Raw genomic sequence first — 27,302 nt, 5'->3', positions numbered from 1 at the left:
AGAGAGTATTTATACAAGGCAGTGGCGGGACAGTGAACATTTCTAGACGAGACGTCTCGGCACAAACTTGGCCTGTGCTTTACGCCCTGCTATTAATTTCCTACACCTAAACTTCTGTGGCTGATAGTAACTCTCTTGGACGATAAATTACGTGGTAAGGTTCCTGCTCGGTACAGCAGTAAAGTTATACTGCATTTCTATATGCGGATATCAAACTAATCAGTCGTACGTGGTTGAGCGAGGATGACTTTCATATAGAAATCGAATCAAAAGAAACCATAAGTAAGAATTTTTTTTAAACTCAGGCAGAAGCGATGGTTAACTTTGAATGATACGAATGAATATTAAAGTCATCGTGAAGGTGATTGGCCTTCAAAATTCATCGTTATTTTCATTAATGGTTGAACTCAATGTAGCGAAGAACATGCAAGGTCCTACTCATTTTATTTCGCTGACCTAGTCGCTATTCAGTATATTTTACAAGTAATATTTACTATTGTGGTATGGAAGTAAGAAAGGTGAAGAGTTTTATAAGGAAATATTATAATATTCACTATTTTTCGGAATAGAAATTTATTTGCTAGAATTCATTTAGAAGGACGTACTTTATTACTGAATACCTAATTAATTCAATTTTATTCAACTAGCATAACAGAGCATAAACGAGGGTGCTATATAATTAGTATGATTAAAACTACTCAAGCACTGAGCAAATTGTGATGACTTTTGAATTGCTCAGACAGGCATGGCGGACCCTGGTGTGACGGCGCCGCTGCGCAAGGACCGCAAGGCGACGCTGCCACGCATCCAAAACTTCATCTCGTCGCGGCGCTTCAAAGACGTGAACCTCGTGACGCGACTGTACCCCGACGCGCGAACAGCCAGTGAGGCGGCGTTTGGCTGAGGCATAACTGTCGATTGATGCGGAATTTCATTGAGGTCTAACACTGTAATTAGCAAGCTACTCTTGTAACTCATTCTTTCGAATAATTATTAATTTGTTTGGGTGCTTTTTCCTAAGCTACTGAGGTAGCGACTCGGGAACAGTGTCGAAGAAAAATATTTTACTAGGTATAATAAAAGTTTATATATCATTATATGTTTAGCCAGGAAACATATACATCTATCAGGAGCAGGGTCGGTATTAGCACTGAACCCTCTGTGACGCCAGAATGTGCATAAACTTTACAGAACCTTTCCTTCTCAACGACCACTTGCTGCGTTCGTCCAAAAAAAATTTGGCGATCCATTGCTTGACGCTCCCTAGAATGCCACACGTCAAGCTTCGATAGCAGTCGCTGGTGGGGCTCTTTATCGAACGCTTCGGGCAAAGGTGTTATGATGGACGATGAAGGTGTTATCCTTCATTCCTAAAGTTATCTGCCATTCATCGTCATGGTCCTTCTTTTCTAGTATTATTCATCATTCTACAGCCTCAGAACATTCACCATCATATCTCGAGCTCTCTGACATAACATTTAACCCCCAGCTCTGTCGTACTGGTCGGTGCCGGGGGGCGAAGGGGCCTGGGTGAACTACCCCTTCTCTGAGGTGATCAATCAAAGTTTCACTCCCACTGCTCTGGGCGCGTCATTTGGACCCACTTGGTCCACCACCTGGTTCAAGGTGGAGCTCCAGCTGCCGTCCACCTGGCAGGGACGCCGCCTTCACTTCAGGTGGAACTCCGACTCTGAGGCGACGTTGTGGAGCGTGGACGGCAGGGTGCTGCAGGTTAGGGGGAGGCAGAGGTGTTACTGGTGAAGGTGATGGTATGCTAATGGAGTGTAGTTAACATATATGAATAGTAATGTACTATATGAATAGTAATGTAGGGAATGCTGCTCTGTGAAGTCGACACTCCTTCGTCATGTAATTGCAGGCTGTAAGAACAAAGAAGTTTTCTGATGAAATGGCTTTTCTGTACAAATAGATATATCCCCTCTTTAATCGCATAGTTATCTCCACTATACGTAACGTGCCTCTCAAATCATCTTTACTTCTCTTCCGGAACCGATAAAACATATTTATTTCTCTAATCGATAAAACATCGTTCAGGGTAGTCCGTATTCTCTGCCTGGGGTTTGTCATCATAAAATATCGTTCATGATGATCCGTATTCTCTGCCTAGAGTCTGTCGTCATAAAATATAGTTCAGGGTAGTCCCTATTCTCTGCCTAGGGTCTTTCGTCATAAAATATAGTTCAGGCTAGTCCCTATTCTCTGCTTAGGGTCTGTCGTCTTAAATTATTGTTTAGGGTAGTTCGCATTCTCTGCCTAGGGTCTGTCCTCGACCATCGACAACCAAGTGCGTACAGACTACCTAATCACCAACAACTACGACGGCAGCTCACCTACGCTCACCTACTACGTCGAGATGGCGGGCAGTCGCATAAAAGGCACCTACACCGACGACCTCATTGGTTAGTACCTGCAGTGCTGGTACCTACGACCTCGTTGATGAGTACCTACAGTGCCTACCATCACGACCAGTTGGGTAAGTCATACCTAAACTACGAAGAGGACAGCAAACGAATCATGTCGAGAATGTGGCGTTTCTTGATAAGAATTGCATTAGAAATTGTTTATTTCCATGATGAATAAAGTGTATCCAGGCCAATTTTGCGTTGCTGCTGCCTACAGATCCTCCACCCCCCGACATGATGTTCACGCTGCACATGGCTGAGGTGGCTGTCATGGACACTCTCACCGCCAAACTCATGCACGACCTGGCTGTGCTCAGCCAGCTGGCTGACGAATTGCCTGATGACGTCAGAGGATACGCTGCTCTCTTCACTGCCAACCAGATGGTCAACTCAATCATCGCAGGCCAGGAGCAGTGAGTTCAGCCAATTGACATGGAACTTCTCCAATATTAAGTACTCTTGAAATCTGCTTCACCATCGGTACATAAATTCAATTCTAATTTACAGCCACCTCTTCCCTCTGAAAACGGCATAATCCCTACTGCAATCACAAATCCTCTGGAACCTAACTTTATTACATAAATTTTTTCTTATTATTAGGTCAGCGAGCGCCTTGGCGGATGCCTACTTCACCAAGGGCAACGGGGCCCGCGCCCACCGCCTCGCCGCTATCGGCAACTGCCACATCGACTCGGCGTGGCTGTGGCCGGTCAGCGAGACCAAGCGTAAGGTGGGGCGGTCCTTCGCCAACCAACTCGCGCTCATGGACCAGTACCCTGACTTCATCTTCGTCGCGTCACAGGTAACTAGGATACTGTTTATAATATAGGGAAATTTCTTTTGGGATATATATTGAATATGAAAGTAACATAATCATTTGATATTCATTGAATGTATGATATGATAAAATCTATAAATATGTATGCATAACTTCTCATTAGAATTAGATGGCAGAATTTATATTTTTGCGTCAAGTCTCTCCTCCAAATCAGCTGCTGAGAATATCTCAAGTTGAAGCATCGCAGCCTATAATAATGCCAATAATAAGCATCGTCCCTATAATAATAATGATTATTACAGGCGCAGCAGTGGGCCTGGTGCAAGCAGTACTACCCGGAGCTCTTCGACCGCGTCAAGGTGCGGATTTTATGGAGATTTTATTGATCTTAGATTGAAAAATTCAATTTAATGAAGAAGAGGTGTCCCTTATGAATGAAAACGCTATGAGTCAAATCTGAATAATGAACTGCAAAAATGTAGCCTCTTTTTTGTGTTTAATTTTCTCGTTTAAATTCGTTTCCGTGAGGCCAACTCTCGATAGAATTTTCAAAAACAATATTCAGAAAACTACGAAACAAAAATAATAAATTTTACCCCTTGTTGAATCTTTAATTGTTCCGCAGGATCTACCCGACCTCAGTTCGCTATCCCTGTGTTCACAACAAGTTAAACTTTTCTGGTTGATCTGAGTCCGAAATATCTCAATATAATAATTAGTCAGTCATTGAGGATATAAAACTGATTTACACTTATTATTTCCTTTATTTTACTTAAATCTTCAAGCTCCCCAAAAGTTGATCATTGAATCAATTATCGTCGCTTTCAATGATAAATTTTGTCATCGTGAAAATCTATTTCGATTCGGAAGAAGAGCTACTGGCGATAAACTAGTTACCAAAACGCGTTGCACTTGAAAATTTGAAACTCACAAATAAATACTGAACTGCTAAAATATTTAACATAAATTAGACTAAAAACTCCAAAAAACGCAAGCTATTCAAATCTCACACCGGTATTGTGTGTTATTCAGTTGAGTTGTTCATGTTTGTTCTCCTATTCTTTGAGTGTTAATACTTTGATTTGCGTTAGTTCGACATCAGTCGATCTCTGAACTCGATAGACTAGAGCCAGACAGAGATACTTTGCACCGAGGTCGAGGAGAAATACCCTGTTATTAATCAAGAGTCGATGCTTTCAGGGTATAGTGCCTCTATTCTTGTGGAATTCAAATAGATTTCATTGAGGGCTCTGCCGAGTTGTGTGCAGTAGGGACTAGGGAGGGGTGCCAAACGGCGCCAAACGGCGCAAAAATGCGCCAAACGGCGCATTTTTAAAGTTATTGACGGATTGGCAAAGTTCTCGAAAGCGTAAGCTTTTATTAGAAGGTTTCTGCTGCTCATGCTTTATACAGGATAACTTACTTAATTACCATTGCTTCATTTTGTAATAAATGGCTAACTAATGGCTGTAATACTGAATCTTTTTCAGATTATTTCGAGGACATTTAAACAAAAATAAACAAAATTTATTGTTGATTTAAGAAATAAATCTGAGGATTTTGAACCATTTCATTAATTTTGAAAGGCCAAACCAAACGGCCTGCGGGCGCGCGTTAGAACGCGCGTTTAGAACTTAAGGCTTAACGCTGGAAACACATACCTCAAGAAGATCTCTCCTGACCAAATGTTACTTTACAGTACATCAAATGGAAATTGCTTGCCTGAGATGGCAAACTGCGAATTTTTTGTGATTATTTCGAACCTATAAGAAAACAAAAATACTTTTGCCAGGCTCGGGTGTCGGAGGGGAGGTTCCTGCCCGTGGGTGGCACGTGGGTGGAAATGGACGGCAACATCCCCAGTGGGGAGAGCTTCATACGCCAGTTCTTGCACGGCCATCACCTGTGACCATTTCATGAGGCTTGGTCGAACGAATGTGCCCTGCGGCATCCACACACGCGCTTGAATAGAGTAATGTTAATATCTGCCACCCTTTCAAAATTTTGATTCCTGTGAGCCGCTGGCTCAAAGACGCCTCAGGCTCGCCTAGCGGTGTAAATTAGCGGCTCAATGTCCGCTTTAGGTTCTGGTTGTACGAGGGAAATAAGCACCTGATTAGTATCCGGTCTATTCCCTGACAACCGTGGGGCGAGCGCAAGGTGCGCGTATTTGGCATCTGATACTTTCGGGACAGACACGGCCGATTCTGAAAAGTGCGCTCAGTTTCTATGCATAGATGTTTACAACTAGTAACTATTTTGACATGGCGTGGTTTGAAATGAGGGCAACATTCGAAAATAAAAAATGCAATCGATGCATCAATATAACTGATTCGAGGTGATAAAAGTCAAGCCAATTTCTCCTATTCCATCCATGTATCTTGCCGCATGAGCCGCCATGAATAACGTTGTGTTTAAAATAATCGTTGAATTATGTCCGTATCATGTCGTGTAACTTTCGTCACATTAAGATTCTATCGTGCAAACAGTTCTGCAGGGGCTTCAAATTCTGCGTCCATTGATGAAAGAAAGACCACACAATTGAATGGAGAAATGCACGTTAATTTTAACAAAATCGAGTTACGGAAGTAACTAGATTGCAGCTTTCAGTTGTTCACACTTCGTAGCGAATAAGGATCTTTTTGCATCGGCTGCTGCAATGACAGTATTGAGTTTCACATATAGTTCTTTTCAAGCATTGAAGTTATCAACTGCACTCTAAATTCCTGGGGAAACAATCAAATAAATAGCAGAATATACGAGAGTTATGGGATATCCTCAAATCAAATATGTTGCTAACAGATGGGTTCCTTGTAAGCAATAGTTCATTAGCTATCTTTTGCTAGAGCAATAACCTCAAGCGTGCAGACATATGCACAAAGCTGAACCGTTCTTTTGCTGAAGAAACCATTCGTTTAGCAGACAATTTCACGGGGGTCTGAACATATTGCTTGCAACTGCTGCAAAATGAAAAATAGAAGCATTTCTAACGCCTAATTCAGTAGCCATTCCAATATTGCTGAGATCGATGGAAATTTCTTGAATCTATCCTTGTACAATTTGTAGTTCTTCAGAAATAACTACATTCATGCATTGGTTAAATACAACTCCATCGTGAAACCTGACGATACAATGAAATAGAGTAGATAGTAACGGAACAACAGCAACACAGCAACTAACTTACTTGCGAATAAGCTGAATACACATTGCAGCCTGTTCCATCGTGTTTAGCTTGTTGCACCGCCCAGTGTTGAGACTACCGACGAATCTTGCCCACGCAATTGATTGTGGCGTAGTCTCGTAGGCAATGATAAACTTTCGATTACACAAATCGATCCAATTGACGAGTTGATTTAGAAATTAGAACCTTCAGCGTATGAACAGGAGCAGTTTAAAGAACTCGCTCTTGTTAACATACCCAAAGTTGAAATTTTCTACCTCTGCCAAAATATTGAACGCACAATGGCGTAGTCATGATGAATGCAGCCTGCCGAAAAGAAGTATTGCTACGAACTTCACTTCAGCAAGCACTGGGCAGCAAAAACTAAGGAATTTGTATTGCTGGAAATGTCAAAAACGGTAATATTTAGTTTTTAACACTGAGTTGTTAGCATATTGTAGACTTCACTATGCACGATATGATTACACAATTCGAATGAGATGCGTGTATCAACCGACGTCCGAACAGGACGAAGAACTATATAACACTACTCAATATCAGCGGCCAGCACCCCCGCAGTCCGAACTAGCTGCCCAGCCATAGGCCCGTATGCTAAATAGGGCACTAGCACTACGAAGTAGCACTACGCACTACAAGCCGTAGTGCCTACTATAGTGCGACATGGAACACTACGGTTGGCATGCTAAATAGGGCACTAGCACTATGAAGTAGCACTACGCACTACAAGCCGTAGTGCCTACTACCATAGTGCGGAATGGAACACTACGGTTGGTATGCTAAATAGGGCCAAAAGCATAACGTGCACTACAAAAATTTGAAGTGTCCTAGACACCGCACTTCACGACGACACTACGGTATATTTAACCTTGTTTACTTCGTCAGCTATGGATCTGTTTGGCTTACAGCAAAGGCATCATCGCGTAAAAACCTCAGGAACTACATGCCATGAATATAAAGAAGTGTACCGCTTCAGTGAATAACATGTTATTCTTATGGCTGACATTTTCCTTGGCGAAACAGATGAACAGCGTAGAAGTAGAAAATACTTTTCTTGTTTTTGAAACCATGTTTTGAATTTTCTTTTCTATTTTTTTCTGGAGTCATTTTCAATTCTTCTGCAAGAACTTTCCATGCTTCTCTCTTTTGTTCGATGTCTTTGGGAAGCGTGACCTTTGAATATATGATGGGAAAGGTGCGCAGACGCATTGCGAATTTCAGCTCACCATCACAATTTTCACTAGTACCATTATATACCATTACAATTAGACATTTTACATCAATCTTCTGCAAAGAATGAGAATTACTTAGGGAATAATTAATTATTTGAGCACTTAACTACCATTCTTCAATAGACTCATAGCGTAGTGCGGCACTATAAAGTACTCTAACAACGAAGTAGCACTTCAAAGTCTTTCTGCATACGAATCAGTAGTGCGACACTAAGCGACACTAAATATTGTAGAGCTACTTCGAAGTGCTTAGTGTCTGTGACGTATTTAGCATACCAACAGGACACTTCGTAGTGCATAGTGCTACTTCGTAGTGCTAGTGCCCTATTTAGCATACGGGCCATAATCTCAAGCCAGGTAGGTGACAACCCCCACTCATCAATACGAGTATAAAGGGGATTGTTTTGTTACCCCTGCCTCTGAAACGTTAGTGTTTTGGTGAACGCAAGCAATACATGCATCTTGACGTACAAGCAATGCGTTCATGTACATTGTACACATATCGCAAGGGAGTTCGCACAAGCGTAACGCAAGCGTGTTCACGGAAACGTTTTGCAAGCGTCTAGACATGAACGCACGCGGGCATGCGGGTCGAAAACAACGCAACGCACGCGTGTTAGTTAAATACGCGTAATGGTCGCGTGTCGATGGACAATCATTGCACGCGTAATTAAGATCATGCAAACGCTGGCGCGACCCTAAAATTTCGTCCCAAAAGCGTAGAAGCGGTTTGCGTGAACCAAAAAACATTCACATCAAGAAAACGTAACGCCCATACGTTGACGAACACGCAATGCATGATGGTAAAACGCACGCGTGTAGAAGTTCGTGCGCCTACTTTTGCATCGTCTGAGTTTCTGAATCAGGGGCTGGTCACGCTCGCGCTCAGAACTCGTGTCAGCTACTGAGAAGAATGAGCGTGGGAGAATCTGTTCGGCCGCTTATTTCGGCTGTCTTATGCAAATTCGGCTCCTAGAGCATGTGACTCCCGAAAACGGCTCCCAATTAGTAGCCGCTTATGATAGGCGGCCGATTGGCGTCTGATTTGCATCTAAGGCGGCTATGGCGAGCCTCCGGCGCTCCTGAATCTGGATTCCGACTGGGCAGTAGCTCGCAATTGTCAGTGAACGAAGAGATACACAATATGAATTAACCATAGTCCAGGAAAGATTTTTAGTCAGTTTAGTCATATTTTCCGCTATTTACTAGTGACATTCATTATATGATTAAACAATTTTGCTCATATGATGCCATGTAGAAGTGAATATTTTTTTTTGTGCCACAGCACATGGGTGTATCTCGCTCCCTGATGCAGTAAACTCCCATTTCTTCCAGCCCAAAACATGGGCTATCACTCTACCTGGCGCAGTCAGTACCCCTTTACCCGTCCCTCAAGCACATGGACTTCTGTCAGGTACTGATGAACTAAAAAGCCGATACTCTATCCCTGTACGTTGGGCTGTTACAGTTAGTGACGAAGGTAATATTCTTCCCCTCGTTTCCAGCATATGGGGCTGTCGCGGTTCCTGACGCAGAAGATGAGCTGGAGCTTCGTCAACAAATTCCCCCACCACAACTTCACCTGGCGGGGTATCGACGGGTCTGAGGTGCTCGCTCACTTCCCCCCGGGGGAGAGCTACAGCATGAGTGGCACGTGAGTGGCTCGTTTAGCCTTCTAAGATTAATCATTTTTGGCCTGAATTAATAGCCCCAGGAAGGAGGAAGCTTCAGGCTATTTTATTCATGAATGAGTAGCCCCATTGGTGGCAAGTCAGTTGGTCTATCTGTTGTAGGCAGCATGGAGTTATCAATTGGCAGTCTATGATGCATCCTATTCAAATGGCAGGCATGAAGTGAGGAATCATTGCTTATAACGAGTTAAAACGAAACGGAAACCTAGTTGACAAGGTAGAATTTTCTGTCAGTGTTTGCGTGTGTGGCGGTATGAATATTGTGATATTTTCTATTTTTAGGAGTACCCTTTTGACCACGCGTTATTTTGATAATGTTCTTTTGTTAGGCTAGTGGCTCGAATTGATTGAATATATTTTTATGCCTAGAATATGGAATCTCGTTACTCTGATATTATATTTTTTATGACTAAGGAATGCGTAGGCGTATTTTTATTTAGTGACTGCAACAAGGAATCTCATTTCCTGTGATATTGTCAGTCGGTAGCGTTGCGTTACAATCGTCTGCTAGGCGCCACGCGTCGTCTGCTAGCCCTGAGACGTTGAGACTTATTTCTTTGATATGTTGATTGGAAATTATTACTTGACATATGATTTATCCACTTTAATGTGCAATTATTTTGTCAAAGGATTTTATCTTTGTTATAATCCTAATGATTTACTGTTGAACGGGAATAAGTGCTGTCGATCTACGATATCATCGTTAAAGTAAAGATGGATGCATCGCCATCTTGCGTAAGGAAGCTAGACATCTTAGATGTAGAAGTTATATAAGAAGTCGATTGAAGCTGTAGTCATGTTGTTGAAAGGATAAACTTTATTAATATAATTTTATTAGGTGATAATACTGCTCATGGTATTTGAAAATGCTTAGTTAATGTTCATTTGTCTAGTCCATTGACGAACTGGTATCGACTCATGCGCTCGCGAGTTAATTATCCTCGAGATTTTTCTATAATGTATCAACTTTCACTGTTCCTTATGTGACCAAAGGATTATATTATGATTCTATTTTATTATAATATACTATATAATTTTTTTGCATATAGACGATTTAGTAGCCCATTTCTGGTACATTGTAAACGGGATGTTGAGGTAAGCTCATTTTGGCTGAGTTACCCCCTCGTTGTGTGTGCTCAGAAGGTGTGTGTGCTTAGTGTTACTGGGTTGGGGTGACACGGTTTCGACTCGAAACAGGCAGAGCCAAATTTTGGCTTCCTAGAATAAACTACACCGCAGTTCTGGCATAACTCTTAATGAGTTCCTCTAACGGACTAATAGCGGCGTATAGGTGGAGTTCTTGGATAGCTCCAGGTTTTAGCTGCGTTGGGCGGTTAACAGCCGTTCAATTCGCACCCTCGTGGTGGAGGCTAATAACCTCTGCGCTCGAGTAAATTGTCAGCGGCTTATTGGAGGCTCGTACTCTTCAATAGTCGTGCTTTTGAGGTGTAACTGCCACCCCGGTTCTGTGTTTTTGGCAGTGTATTAGGGTTAGAACCCCTAGTCTCAGTGGCTGGTCATTGCCATCTTGGTGCGATTAGTTCTCGTATCATTTGCTATCCGTTTGGCGATTTGGCAGTGTATTAGGGCTAGAACCCCTAGTCTTTGCGGCTGGTCGTTGGCATCTTGGTGCGGTTAGTTCCCGTATCATTGCCATCCGTTTTGTAATTTGGCGGTGTATTAGGGCTAGAACCCCTAGTCTCTGCGGCTGGTCGTTGGCATCACGGTGCGGTTAGTTCCCGTACCATTTGCTATCCATTTTGTTATTTTCAGCTGTGTATTAGGGCTCATACTGTGTAGTTTCTCGGCTGTTTGTACTCCTGAAGTGTCAAGCCTTCTTCCGTGAACTTTTGGTCTAAGAAGGATAATAAATTGTGCGCCTCGTATGAAGAAACTTGTAATTGGCCCGAAGATTACGGGTATACTACGGAAAGTTCCTTGTGTTCATTCTTCCTCTCTCCAACGCAAGGGAATTTAGAGCCGGACCAAAGAGCGACACTTTAGCCCTTGTGTTTAGGATCAGTACGAAAGTCTACACCAAGTCGGCACGCTACCCGTAAATATTTCAACTTCGCTGCGGTGTTTCCTGTTACACGTGGAAGGTTCATAATTGTTCTTCCCTTATACTAATAACTTACATTAGTTAACCAATTGGATTTCCTACGCATCTTGTCTACTACTTAAGGTCCATGTGCAGTCCTCAACATCCTTCGCATAACCATCTTTTTCACCCCCAAGCCGACCACGCTCTTCATTCCCTTCATCCACCCCTAGCACCTCCTGGATTGTGCCTCCCCTCCCGATGCCTCAATCACAGGTTGCGGGATGCCCNGAACACGGCACCTACACGACACAGGTGAGAACACGGCACCTACACGACACAGGTGAGAACACGGCACCTACACGACACAGGTGAGAACACGGCACCTACACGACACAGGTGAGAACACGGCACCTACACGACACAGGTAAGAACACGGCACCTACATGACACTGGCACCTACATTCCGTGTATTTAGGCCTAGCACGAGATTTAGGCTTCATTTTAAATAATGAGACAAGATCAAGTTTTTAGACATCAACACTCAACAAAATTATGTATTATTTGCAATCATCTTTCATTATTTTACTGTTTGGAAAACTGACGACTCTCGAGATAATGTGTTCTTAAAATAAAAATATGTTTTATTTTCTTAATAAAATTCAAATGTGCCCGGCTTTCTCAGAAAATTTTTCTTCAATATATTAAATTCAGCCTTAATGAACATAATTATTTATTACACACATAAAACTTACTAAGCATAGCTTATTATTATGTATACATACAGCATTTAGAAACTTGACTTATGATATGAGTTATTCTATATTATAATATGAAGTTAAGTTATAAGTTATAATATTCATGTTATTCCTTGCTACCCTAGGCAGCAGAGGGCGCTAAGAAATATGACTTATAAGTTATTCTATATTATTATATGATGTTAACTTAATTATAACTTAAGTTAAAACTTATTCATGTTATTCCTCGCTACCCCAGGCAGCAATGAAGCGCTTGTGCCGCGCGACGGAGTTCGCTCTGCGTCGCTAAGATATATGACTGATAAGTTATTCTATATTATTATATGAAGTTAACTTATAACTTAAGTTAAAACTTATTACATGAAGTTAACGTATAAAACCTATAATATTCCTGTTATTCCTCGCTATATATACCCTATATAGGCGGCCATGAAGCGCTTGTGCCGCGCGACGGAGTTCGCTCTGCGTCGCTAAGAAATATGACTTATAAGTTATTCTACATTATTATATGAAGTTAACTTATAACTTAACTTATAATATTCCTGTTATTCCTTGCTATATATACCCTATAGGCGGCTATGAAGCGCTTGTGCCGCGCGACGGAGTTCGCCTTGCGTGACGCTGAGCTGCTGCTGTGCGTCGCCGCCGCGGGGGCTACTGCCGGGGACCTGCTTGCTAAGTATTATTTATTATTATATATTATTATATAATACTGCTTGCTAAGTATTATTAAACTTGCTAAGTGGGACCAACACTGTAGAGTTTATTGACTACATTACGATAGAGACAAACATTCTACGTCTCAATGAACATGTTATTGTATTATGTTATTCAGCAAACATACTGTTAAAAATTGTAATTATTATTCAGCATCCTGTTAAATATTGCCACGTGATTGTGAACCTATAAAATTGTTCGTCGAAACATTGGTGATGTTGAAAAATTTAGAATAATTTCCTCACCACCTGTAAAAAGGTGTATGTACCTAAAATTTTTTGCAACACGATATATGAATGTTGCCATATTTAACCTGAAATTATGTAAAACATTATCACATTTATGTGAACATTGAACAAATTATGTGAACATTACCACATTTATGTGAACATTGAACAAATTATGTGAACATTACCACATTTATGTGAACTCCCTAGACGCCCCAGGCCCAGGATGTCGCGGGAGGCTTGCCAGGAAGCGGTAATTGCGCGCACGAGACTCCGAGGAGCGGAGGATGGGGAGGATTTGGTAGGAGGGAGAGGAGGAGGGGGGGGTTATTTGGTGGAAGGAAGGGTGGAAGTTGCAAGGGAATGGTAAGGAGACGAATAGAACGCTACCTCAACGTACAGAGAATCGGGTGGTTCTTCAACCGAGGTAATCGAGGAGAATGAGAGTTATGGTTAAATTTATCATTGCTTTGGTCTATCATTCGCACTCCTTGCTTTCATGAACACAATTATTTATTTCTATAGATATGTAGAACTCTAACTGAAAGCAAATATTTTCAGTGTCAAATAAAATTTCGAATGTATTACGCATATTTGATACTTAAAATGTGCTCCATCATGCGTAGTTATTTGCACAGGATTAATATTTAGTTCATATTTTACTAACAAGCCGCTAAGTTTACAAATCAGCTTAACTCGTTCATTCGTCCGTTCATTGAATATTTAACCACCAGACAGATTTGAGTTAAAATTCCCAATTATCTGTCCAGAAATTCATCTGCCTAAAGTATTTAATGGGGATTCCTTCGTTAGAAATTGTGGGTTTCAAAATCACAAGAGAAATGTTCAAATCGCTGAATTCATGTTGAATAATACGATTTAATAAACATTTACAATAATAGAGAAAAAATTACACCTTGTTAATGTATAATAATTCACTTAGAACATTACCACATTTATGTGAACATTGAACAAATTATGTGAACATTACCACATTTATGTGAACATTGAACAAATTATGTGAACATTACCACATTCAGCTCGCTGCCAAAGCTGGACGGTGCGTGGAAGAAGCTGCTGCTAAATCAGTTCCACGACATCGTGCCGGGCTCCGCCATCGGCATCGTCTACGAAGACGCCACCATCGCCTACCAGGAGGCCAACGCCGCCATCTTGAATGTCTGGAATGACTCATTGTCCGCCATCTTTGGTGAATATATTCCTTCGAGGCATTCATTTAATTTTATGCTATAAATCTGATACCGGAATGACGTAATAATGCTTGGATTATTGACAATGTCGTCCTATTGATGACCCGAAAATAGGTCAGTTTGTTCATAAGTTTACTCTTCTTGTTCGTTTTTCTATTGAAAACTCCTTTAATCGCAACATTTAAGTTTTACTTGATGCTTCCATTTGACTTTATATCTTCGTTATCATTGCCGCCCTTGGAGCAAAGAATTAACTTCTTGCGTACCCAGGAGGCGGAGCCAAGGACCAAGTGGTTGCCTTCAACACGCTGCAGTGGGGTCGGCGAGAGGTGGTCGACTTGGCCGCCCTCAAGTCGGCCATAACTTCTGAAGGTTTGGCCGGAGAAAGAGCGGCCAACTACTCCCTTGTGTCTGCTCCTGCATTTGGTTACGCAGCCGCCGACCCTGTCACACCAGACCATCCCGTCACTCTGGGTCTGTCTTCGCTGTGTTGTCTTCAATTGATTCATGAATTACCCTCGCCTCTTCATTTATGCCCTCCCACTATTTTTTACATACTTCGCATTGGTTTATTGTACGCCTTCACATGTCTTCTATAATATTGAGTCATATCTACATACCAATCCTTGCCTTCTAATGCCCTCTTCATACCTTCCCGTGAAGGTATGAAGAGAGAATGTTAATTCAAATTTTGACCTCCACATTTAAACTCCCAGCACATTTCTAGTAGTGATCTCCTATCTGCACCAGTACCTCACACACCTCCTGCAAACTTTTCTTAAGTTTATCCTCGCATAAAAACTTTTTACACCATATTTTCACGCCACCATTTTTGCAATGGTGGTCCATGCCAATCGTCTCACATCTTTTACACACCTTTTCTCCGTGTTACTCCTTAACCACTGCTGTTCATCGGAAATGTGTTTTTATAGTCTATACCGTTCTTTTTCTTACAGCCTCCTAATTCGTTTTATTTAATACGTGACTAACAAAAATCAATTTAATATTCCTTCAGAAACATCCAATGGAAGCTTCGTGCTGTCCAACGGGCTGGTACGTGTCGTCATCTCCAGCACGGGTCAAGTGACGAGCCTGACCGTGGACGGGTCAGACAGGGACGTGTTCAGGACGGTGGACGGGACGACGTCCACTGGCAACCGTATTCTGCTGTACGACGACCAGCCGTTGTACTGGGACGCCTGGGACGTCATGGACTACCATCTCGAGACCGAGACCTGCCTCAATGACCAGGTATTATATTCATGGTGAGGATGCTGGGGAACCCGCAAGATAATGACAAGGATCAACTACCTGAAGTTGTTTAATTATCTACGCGGTAATAAATGGCATATCTACCCTAATGAGATGCCACCAAGTGAGATGAACTAACATTATTTGGGAGCAATTATGGCGCTTTTCATATGTACAATTCAAAAGACCCATTAATGACGAAATACGAGTATGAAAATCGGTGGGTACTCCGGTAACGATGTAAAACATTGGCCTCCGGCGATGCTCCGTGTCCTGAGGTGCTCTTATTATATGTAATTAACACACCAATTGAACATTAATTAGTAAATATAACATATCAGGCGGTGGTAATTAACATAACAATTGCACATTAATTATTAAATATAACATGTCAGGCGGTGGGCACCCCGGTGGTGGTTCAGGAGGTTAACGCCCTGCGGTGCTCCGTGTCCTGGGGCTGCTCTTATTATATTTAATTAACATAACAATTGCACATTAATTAGTAAATATAACATGTCAGGCGGTGGGCACCCCGGTGGTGGTGCAGGAGGTTAACGCCCTGCGGTGCTCCGTGTCCTGGGGCTGCTCCGTGGGGCGCGAGTCTTCCCTCCTACAGGAGATCTCCCTCACCGCAGACTGCCCCTACGTCACCTTCACCACCTCCGTCAACTGGGCCGAGAACCGCAAGCTGCTCAAGGTCAAAACAACTCATTAACATACTTGTAGTTACAAACATGATCAATTTTTTTCTATTCACGCAATGTAAGACGCAATGTTAATATTTATACAAACATGATCAATTTTTCAATTCACCCGATGTACCTGTAAAACATGTTTAATATATAGACATGACTGAAACATTACTAATAGTTAGTATCTAGTTAAATATATTGATTACATAAATAATTATATGCGTAATGTCATAACATCGGTACTTTAAGCTATATAAGCAAGAAAATATAACTCAGTACTCACTAACTGCAGTGAGTGACAGAGAGCGCATTTCCTCAAAATCGACGAAAACTTGAAGTCAAGGACAAACGGACGGACGGACAGACATGACGAGCAAAATCGGGTATTTTTCCATAAATGAGGAAATGCGCTAATAACGAAACATTTTATTTTACCACTGATTTTAAAACGCGGTATTTTCTCCTCACATCCTCACGTTTTTCCACACTAAATTGCACCTATACGTGTTATGGGCGCACCAAACGTATTCACGCTCCTTGACACTCATGTTTTACGTGTAATTAAATTAATTCACGCTACTTGAACTTCACGTTTCATGTGTTACTGCCACAAAACGTGTCCGTTCTCCCACAACCATAGATCTCATGATTCACGGACACGTATTCGCACATGTCTCAATATTCATCTGGTACAGTCTTTAATATTATTCATATTGTTTCTTTATGAGCTAGTATATATAATACATCGCTCGAATTCAACAATTATTCCCTTATTCGTAACACATTGTGTTGGTGCCTCGAAATTGCCGTGTTCACGAGCTCGGTTGGTATGTACAGGTCGGGTTATAATAGAATAGAATAGAAGTGTCGGCACTGAAGAAATAGGCCTGTGGCCTGTTGCCGATTCTTGAATTTTTCGTGACTTGATTCACAAGGGATCCGGCCTTTCGAGCCTGATCTTTTTATGTACTTTATTCGTAACACATTGTGTTGGTGCCTCGAAACTACCGTGTTAACGAGCTCGGTTGGTATGTGCAGGTCGGGTTTGCAACAATTATTCCTTTATTCGTGACACATTGTGTTGGTGCCATGAAATTGCCGTGTTCACGAGCTGGTATGCGCAGGTTGGGTTCGACACGAGCCTGCTGGCGACCTACGCGACCTACGACACGCAGTTCGGGTCCCTGACTCGCCCCACGGTCGTCAACACGTCGTGGGACTCCGCCAAGTACGAGGTCTGCGGTCACAAGTGAGTCATGATAGTGAGTCATGCGGTCGCAAGTGAGTCATGATAGTCATGAGCTGGAAGTGAGTCATGCGGTCGCAAGTGAGTCATGATAGTCATGAGAGTCATGAGATAAAAGTGAGTTATGCGGTCACAAGTGAGTCATGATAGTCATGAGCTGGAAGTGAGTCATGCGGTCATAAGTGAGTCATGATACTGGTGAGCTGGAAGAGAGTCATGCGGTCACAAGTGAGTCATGATAGTGATGAGCTAAAAGTGAGTCATGCGGTCACAAGTGAGTCATGTGGGCATAAGTGAGTCATGATAGTGATGAGCTGGAAGTGAATCATGCGGTCACAAGTGAGTCATGATAGTCATGAGCTAAAAGTGAGTCATGCGGTCACAAGTGAGTCATGATTGTGGTGAGCTAAAAGCGAGTCATACAGTCATACAGTCACAAGTGAGTCACGAAACTGGTGAGCTGGAAGTGAGTCATGCGGTCAAAAGTGAGTCACGACACTGGTGAGCTGGAAGTGAGTCATGTGGTCACAAGTGAGTCACGACACTGGTGAGCTGGAAGTGAGTCATACGGTCACAAGTGAGTCACGACACTGGTGAGCTGGAAGTGAGTCATGCGGTCACAAGTGAGTCACGACACTGGTGAGCTGGAAGTGAGTCATGCGGATATACACACCCCCGCCCTAACAGGTACGCAAGCCTAAGCTAGGTAGGGCGACTGGGGCGTGGCTGTGCTGAGCAGCAGCAAGTATGGCTGACTACCACACCATGACACGGTACTACCACACCATGACACGGTACTACCACACCATACCACACATGGTCTATACACACCCTCGACCTAACAGGTACGCAAGCCTGACGGAGGGCGACTGGGGCGTGGCTGTGCTGAGCAGCAGCAAGTATGGCTGACTACCACACCTTGACACGGTACTACCATGAACTATACACCCCCCCGCCCTAACAGGTACGCAAGCCTGACGGAGGGCGACTGGGGCGTGGCTGTGCTGAGCAGCAGCAAGTATGGCTGACTACCACACCATGACACGGTACTACCACACCATGACACGGTACTACCACACCATACCACACATGGTCTATACACACCCTCGACCTAACAGGTACGCAAGCCTGACGGAGGGCGACTGGGGCGTGGCTGTGCTGAGCAGCAGCAAGTATGGCTGACTACCACACCTTGACACGGTACTACCACACCATGACACGGTACTACCACACCATACCACACATGGTATACACGCCCCCCGGCCTAACAGGTACGCAAGCCTGACGGAGGGCGACTGGGGCGTGGCTGTGCTAAGCAGCAGCAAGTATGGCTGGAGCGGCCGCGACTCCACGCTGACGCTGACGCTGCTCAAGGCGCCCAAAGCTCCTGATGCTGACGCTGACATGGGCGACCATTCCTTCTCCTACGCCCTCATGCCCTACCAGGGTCAGTGACTTGAACTAAAAACAAACTCGCTCATCTTGAACTTATAACTCTAATTTTCCTCCTTATATGGGCCAAAACCGTAAAGTTCCCATTAATTTATCTTTAAATAGTTAATATACTAATATACTCTTGTAATATTTGTTCTTAAGGTCCCCTGCAAGGCAGCGAAGTCGTGCAGCGCGCTTATGAGTTCAACAACCCCGTGAGGCTGGAACTGCTCCCTAGGACCGCGGTACCCACAGGGTGTGTTCGCTAGTTGAGTCAGATAATTCATTCTTTGATTCATGACGTCACAGAATCAGAGTCATGTCATAAATACAAGGCTCTATAGGTCACTCAATGAGGCTAAAGATGGAGAAAACATGCTTAAATATTGAGAGAGATTTTTGCGTTAGGGAAACGCCACTGAAATTAGCCTCTGGTGAAAAACTGCTTTTGAAAACGAGCGGACAGCCCTAGGCCCTATTACATTAGGCTTAATGTAAGTAAAGAGGAAACTAGCACTTTTTCTTAGTTACTATTTCTTGCCCTGGTTGTTTCAGTTCATGGACGCCGAAAAATATTCAACTCGAATGTTTTATGATTCTTTAAAAGCCTCGTTATTTCTTGATAATAAACGCATATGACACGATTGTCCATGTTCATGACCTGATTATCCATGTTCACAACATAATCACCCATGTTCACAACACTACCACCCACCACCAGCACGTCGAATGAGGCTAAATATGGAGAAAACATGCTTAAATATTGAGAGGGATTTGTGCGTTAGGGGAACGCCACCAGAATTTGCCACTGGTGATAAATGGTGTGGCCTCCGTCATGTTTTAGGCCTCCACTGAGTTAAGTGTTCGAAAATTGCTTATGAAAACGAGCGTACAGCCCTGGGCCTTATTACATTAGGTTTCATTTAAAAAAAGAGAAAACTGGTACATTTTTTGAGTTACTATTACTTCACCTGGTTGATTCAGTTCCAGGACGCCGAAGAATGTTCAACTCGCATGTTGTATGCTTCTTTAAAAGCCTCGTTATTTCTTGATAATAACCGCATATGACATGATTGTCCATGTTCGTGACATGATTATCCATGTTCACAACGCATGTTCACAACATGATTATCCATGTTCATAACGCATGTTCATGACATGATATCCATATTCACAGTGCTTATTCATAACATGATTATCCATGTTCATACCGCATGTTCACAACATAATTACCCATGTTCACAACATAATCACCCATGTTCACAACGCATATTAATAACAGAATTACCCATGTTCACAACGCATGTTCATGACATAATTATCCATGTTCACAACTCATATTAATGCATGATCACCCATGTTCACGACGCTACCACCACCAGCACGTCGGTGTCGTGGGCGGGTGTGCGGGGGGCGGGGGTGGTGCTGCACACCGTCAAGCCCGCCGAGGACGGCAGCGGCGACGTCGTCCTGCGCGTCTACGAGAGCGCGGGCACCCGCGGCGCAGCCACGTGAGTGCTGCGCATGCGCGACGTTGTTTTATTTAGCGCGGTGTACGAATCAAACTTGAAATTAATGTTATATTTCTTATTTATTTATACATTGATGATTATATTTCTTTATATTGACTTGAAATTAATGTAAAATTCATTATTTATTTATGCATTAGTGTAATATTCATTATTTATTCATTGATGGTTATATTTCTTTGTATTGACTTGAAATTAATGTAATATTCATTATTTATTTATTTATAGATTGATGATTATATTTCTTTGTATTGACTTGAAATTAATGTAATATATATTATTTATTTAAACATTGATTATTATATTTCTTTGTATTGATTTGAAATTAATGTAATATTTATTATTTATTTATACATTGATGGTTATATTTCTTTGTATTGACTTGAAATTAATGTAATATTCATTATTTATTTATACATTGATTATTTATGTTTCCGTGTTTTGATATCCGGATTATCTAGCACATTTCCATTTCAATATACATCGTCTATCAAATAACATTTCATGTTGTGCTCAAGTCAACTTTCAAATAAAGTGACTTAAAGTTCTAGTTTTTTAATGGCAATTACGTCGTAAATCAGTGCATCTTTCTAGTTTTTTGACTAGTCATAGATTTTAATTCTTGATCCGATATCAGAAATGTTAATTTACTGTTTACTCCTGAGCGCTCAGGCATGACTTATTCAAGTCCCTTCTCTTAAATTGTTTACATTTTACATCATCATTGCCTTGATTGGTTTATTCCAAATAAAGCCATCTCATCCAAGCACTTATATTACAGAGAATAATTTAAAACTATTTAAAATGCCGGAAGTTAAGGGGAGCGTCTACCACAAAAATTATCTCGGCTATTTACAGACGGATCACTTTGAAACTTGGTACACATATGTCAAATCAAAAAATAGACAGCTTTTATTCGTGTCAATTTTTCGAAAAAAATAAAAGAAAACGTGAAATTCTTAGAAAACGGCCAAAAAAGGGGGAAGCTTTAAAATGAGTATAAAAACCGAAAAAGTGAAAATTTTCAATTTTAGGGTAGACGCTCCCCTTAATGTTAGTTTTCTCATTTTGCCTCATAGTTGCCATATGTTGACTTTTCAGTGTTGACATATTACTGCCGGTGACGGGAGTGTGGGAGTGTGATGGCATGGAGACAGTAGGCAACGCTGTCAATTTCACAGTAAACGGCAACACGGCAACTTTTACTGTCAACAGCTCGCCGTACTGCATCAAGGCTTTCAGGATCAGCTTCTGAAAATCTGGTCCTATAATTTCAAAAAAAATTAAGATATCGTAAGTTCATCAGCCAATCATTGACGGCCTTTCAAGCAAAATCCACCAATCATAGACAAGAAATTAGAGCGTAAGTACTTGCGTTCACTTAGCGAATTTTACGCTTGTAACGGAAGAAAAATTCTGGTGAAAATGTTTATTTTATGAAATTCAGACAAGCAAATTAGTTGACAAATAAATTTTCTCGGTTGGAGCTTCACTGATGTGCTTGATGACGTAATGTGATTAATTATTATATTAGGTTTACGGTTTCATGTCCCTATACCTCAGGGATTGTTTCTTAGTTCGATTTTCTAAGGTATGTTCCGGTAAGAATATTGTTATTTTAAATTAATTCTCTGGAGGCTAAAAGGAATTCTACGTACCTTGCAGAGATTCAATTAAGAAGAATAGCAATCGAATTTCAGGGAATATATCCGGTGAATTTAGATGCATTCAGTAGATTCTGCTGAAAAGATCCACTTTAAAGCCTGTGTTGATGCCAGAATTAAGAGTTTAAACAGTTCTCGGTCATCACTAGTTAGATGTATTCCAAACAGCTTCTGTATTTTTATTTTTTATTTCTATATCCCAAGATATTATACCTGATATTTATCATTATTATTGAAGATCTACTCGGAATTATACATTTTTGTTACCTCCAATTTCAATTGGTATGGGAAGGAATTGTTTAAAAAAATGTGTTTCATGCTTACATATCATGTAAATACCTTAATAATCTCACTCATAATAATAATAATAATATTATGATAATATTCCTCAGCCCCGATGTCGAATTAATTTTAAAGCTATTCCTTCATCAACTTCAACAGGGAAAAATAACCAAGATAAACAGAATTTGAATAATAGTCATCTATTAATTATTATAATAATATTAATATATGGATTACTGTGCACCTACATCAAAGCAAATGGCCTGTGTTCATTCTATCGCTACCATGCACCGATTTTACATTTTAGAGCTCCCAGTAAAAAACTCTGCGGATTTTAAAATAAGCATTTAATTACCTATTCAATTTTGTAAAATACAGATAATTATGAAACTGAATATTAATACAATTGTTGTTCATGATATTCCTTGAAAAGAGGTACGAGATTTCGTAAATAATATTCTAACATTTATGAATAATATGCTCATTGTTTTTTCATATGAAATCCGCCAATTGCATTTTAATTAATCTAATAATATTTTCTATCCATTGCTTGTAAATCAAAAAATATATATATATAAATTAATTGAGTTTTTCAGCTGATATTTCCTGCACTCATTGTGATCTCGAGCTTTTTTCGTTAAAATTAAAAAAACGTGGAAGTTTTCACTCCTTGTGAAATTTTTTCTTTCTTCTGGAGATGAACTTATTTTTTGAAGCAACTTTGCACCTTTATGGTGTTTCACTTTTTCAAATGAATTTATCAGTTCAGATAATCGCAATCAGCAGCAATTTTTCTATCTATTTTTTTATCTCAAAAGGCATTTCATAAGCGTTATCAACAGTTAATAGAAAACGAAAAAGTGCCCACAATTGAGAAGGATACTTTGAAATGAATTAGGGCGTTAAAGTGTTCATCCTAGTCTGACCTTGTATAACATTCACTAATCAGGAGGTCTGTACAAAAATGACGAATCTAACTTACGAAAAATTCCCTTGACCCAACTTCTCGTGGTGACCAAGCACCAATGTTATACACACAATAATGGAAAATTATGGACTGAATACCTTATTAAACGTATCACCCTAGTAGATAGATTGCTCGAATATTTAAGTAACCCTAGTAGTAGAATCCTTTAGTAGACGTATTACCGTCGTGTGATTCTTTCTTCTCAATAAGACATGATTTAGGAACTCGTTTGATTTCGCGGCTCACTTTGAACGCTAGACACAAGAAGCGACATGCTCGTCTGACTGTGTGAGACAGATGCCCTAAATTTCTCGTCTCACCGACACAGGCGAGTGCGCAAACCATAATAGATTAATTTGATAACTAATATTAATTCGAATTAATTAATTCATTTAATTAATCAATTTAATGCAGAAAAGAACCTATTGAGTGTGAGAAACAACGGAGTAATGAGAAGAGGACACCATTTAAATATGGTCGACTGGGGAGCATGGGCAACGAAAAAATAAATCGCAGAGGAAATTGAACATTTAAGAGATAATTAATATATGGAAGGTTTAGGAGAGGAAAAGATATTTTCCGATTTGGATGAATTTTAAAATAAAGTTGACTTATAAGAGAAGACAACTAAAGCAGTCTTCTTCAGCAATGACACGCCTGTGAAGCTTTTTAGCTTATATATAGGCATTCACAAAGAAGCATTTTGTATTTTTTCTTTAAATTTTCGATGGTCTCTTGTTATGTATATTTTTGCGTGATCCTCTGTGAATAATGAATGAAGAATATTAGGAGCAGCTACTGATAGTGGGCAAGCATCGCTAGGTCATAATCTAGTTCTAAATTATATTCAACGGAAATTCTGCCGGAATATCGCTATGAGTTGTGTTAATTACTCGCTGAATAGCCGGTGGGAGTATTGTCCTGCACGTTTTCTTATGTATCAGTTTCATTTCATGATATAATAAGTGTCCTTTTAGAGTTGCACGCACAACTCTGATGGTTTGTTTAAACCGAAATATGCCAAACCATTTTCCTCTTTGTAATTTATACAAGCGTAAAAATTTTGTAACCATCCTCTGATTATTATGGGAACAACTACACAAATCCAAATATGCTTTTTCACACTAATCCAGGTCACCGTGTCTCAAGGAGCTAAATTGGCTTCTGAACCAATCAAAAGCATAGTATTGATAAAATAAATATTTATATTTTCCAGTGTAATTATAAAGTTTTTTTCGGAAGAATAGATAAAAATCTGGAGAAAGAAATTCGACTATATATGTATCATAATGTATGTCTAAAATTAAAGTTTACACGGATGCAAAATTTGCTTCTTTGGACGTTGGAAATTTATATGAATAACGGGAATTTGCGGCCGTGTATAATTTGCGCTACATAAAACTAAATTTAATTAAAGTTATCTTTTAAATTTAGATTTTTATGTAATTTAAAGTTATCTAGCAATTAAAGTTATCATTTGAAGATCTTATTAGAACTACATCCAATAATGATTGCACTTTGCGTATTATTGCAAGTTTTCATCTTTATTTCAGTATATTATCAAACCATTTTCTAAGACTAATCATTAGAAAATGAAATCTGCTGGGGAAACTAATTTATTTTTTGTCATAGCTATGGTGCTGGCTGCTTCCTGCTTGGTGGACACCAGTTTCTATTTTTGTGATTTTCGGACCACGATTTATTTATTTTCGTTGTTTTTTTTTATCCTGAATAATTACCAATCTACGCAATAAAAATAATTAATATTGATAAATAATAATATTATAGCTTTCTATTTTTTAAATATTCAGAGCCTAATTGCACTTTTTCCAATATGATAAATTAGCAAGTATCACCATAAATAAACGGTTCATTTCAAAACGATAAAGATTAGTTGACGACTACAGTTACTTCAGGTAATTAAGGCCAAACTTGATAGTGTGGTTGTCGTTGTTGTTGTTTATCGGTGATGATAATGGTGGTGGTGGTGGTGGTGGTGGTGGTGGTGTTGGTGATGGTGGTGGTGGTGGTGGTGGTGGTGTTGTGGTGATGTGATACTATGTTGTTGAAAAAAACGTGACGGTGCACTCACACTGACTTCGCACTGGAAAGTATCGTTGTGGGAAGAAGACGTTCCTATTTACCTCAATGTGGGACTAATAACTCTAATCTNCTGTCTCTTATACACATCTAGATGTGTATAAGAGACAGATGATATACTGCTAAGTGAATGATCTAAGAATTAATTTCGTATGATATTATGATGATATTGTTATTACTATCATCACTCTTATTAAGTGAATGGTGAATGAGTTACCATTGTATGATATTATAATGATATTGTTATTACTATCATCACTATTGTTAAGTGAATGAGTTACCATTGTATAATATTACGATGATATTTTTATCAATATTATTATTATTATTTTAAGCAAATGATCGAAGAATTAACATCATTTGATGTTATAATTCTTTTCATCCCTTTTATTAAGGATATGATCATAGAATCACTGATGGCCATAGCAAACTATAGCATATCATAGCAAACTTCGTGAACGTGGGCCAAGGAAATATACGACAAATATAGCATACATGACGCAAGTAAAACAATTTCCGTGGTAGTTACGTAATGAAGAATAGAATAAATGATAAAGGACACGCTGAATGGACAGCAAGGAACCCGCGCTGTCGCAGGATCCGGCAGGACGTTGCAAGATAACCACCAGTCGTCGGATCCTCGCTTCATTTTTGTGAACTTTTTTGCCCTTCAAATGCAGGTTCTGCTGGGCAAAGAAAGGAGCTTCCAGCAACAGACGTCCATGCCTTCTTCCGTTGGAGATAAGAACGTGTTTAATTAGCGCATGAATTGATACCCTGCAAAACTTAATACACGCGATAGGATGGTTGATGTGTATTTCATAAGAAAATACGTCGAGTCAGAATACGAACTAAGTTTATTAGTGGACTAAAATTGTCTCTAAGAATTGTCTCTAGGTTTGCTGGTTGACGTATATCATATATCATAAGCTCGAGTCAGAATACGAATTAAGTTTTTTAGTGGACTCTATAAAATTGTCTCTAAGTTACCCTAGATACCAGCATTGATTGCGTGTACCCCCAAATATTACTATGAAACTTGCCTCCTAACAACGGAATTAGTAAATGCCTCACGTTTGCTCATCATGAAACAATAATTTTACTCGCAGCTCCCAGTCAGTGTATACGAAAATAACAACAGGAAAGAGTTCCGTCCGCAACAAACCTCGTCGATAATTCAACTGAAGATAATTCTCGCTCGCGCGTCGATTTCTCAGCCATTAAAGCAATTGGGACGGATCAAAAATTGCCCACTGAAACTAGAAAAGTTTCAGGTTGAGCACGAATAAATTTCAAAGGTTAGTAACCTTTAATCATTTCTAGAAATTTTACCGGCTATTGCACCTACAATTGCTATACAAGTATTAACCATAATTAAGACACTCGATTCGTGGAGTAAAAAGTTGACCCTGAAAATTTTAATAAGAAAACGACAGAACTCTTTTACTTCTGACGTTCGAACATGAGACTTAGAGTTAATGCATTCAATTTTTCTTCCAATTATCATACTGTGATGAAGCTGATCTGATGCTATAGGCTTCATTCCGTCTCAGGACCACACGATGATGAAGCTGATCTAATGCCAGGCTTCATTCCGTCTCAGGACAACACGACGATGAAGCTGGTCTGATGCTAAGCTTCATTTCGTCTCAGGACCACACGGTGATGAAGCTGATCTGATGCTAGGCTTCATTCCGTCCCAGCACCACACGACGATGAAGCTGATCTGATGCTAGGCTTCATTTCGTCTCAGCACCACACGATGATGAAGCTGATCTTATGCCAGGCTTCATTTCGTACCAGGACCACACAGTGTTGAAGCTGATCTGATGCTAGGCTTCATTCAGTCCCAGGACCACACGTACGATGATGAAGCTTAAG

At 40.5% G+C, this 27,302-nt stretch overlaps 1 protein-coding gene across 1 annotated transcript; it reads left to right on the top strand.

The window, feature by feature from the left end:
- Nucleotides 1-21,725, top strand: LOC108666056 (alpha-mannosidase 2C1). Its single transcript, XM_047882909.1, has 22 exons — nt 1-154; nt 740-884; nt 1,490-1,731; nt 2,279-2,420; nt 2,641-2,836; nt 3,024-3,225; nt 3,504-3,560; nt 4,994-5,106; nt 8,947-9,025; nt 9,117-9,266; nt 11,620-11,686; nt 11,748-11,770; nt 12,674-12,780; nt 14,086-14,255; nt 14,527-14,730; nt 15,272-15,507; nt 16,028-16,204; nt 17,324-17,448; nt 18,717-18,892; nt 19,042-19,135; nt 20,262-20,390; nt 21,510-21,725. Exons 2-22 carry the CDS (start codon nt 746-748, stop codon nt 21,661-21,663), a joined length of 2,982 nt encoding a protein of 993 aa, XP_047738865.1. The 5' UTR covers nt 1-154; nt 740-745; the 3' UTR covers nt 21,664-21,725.
- Nucleotides 21,726-27,302: the final 5,577 nt, after the last annotated feature.

This window comes from Hyalella azteca, unplaced genomic scaffold, assembly GCF_000764305.2.
Source record: "Hyalella azteca isolate HAZT.00-mixed unplaced genomic scaffold, Hazt_2.0.2 contig11612, whole genome shotgun sequence".
In the NCBI taxonomy this organism is placed as follows: domain Eukaryota; kingdom Metazoa; phylum Arthropoda; class Malacostraca; order Amphipoda; family Hyalellidae; genus Hyalella; species Hyalella azteca.
This window is presented reverse-complemented; position numbering and strand designations above follow the sequence as displayed.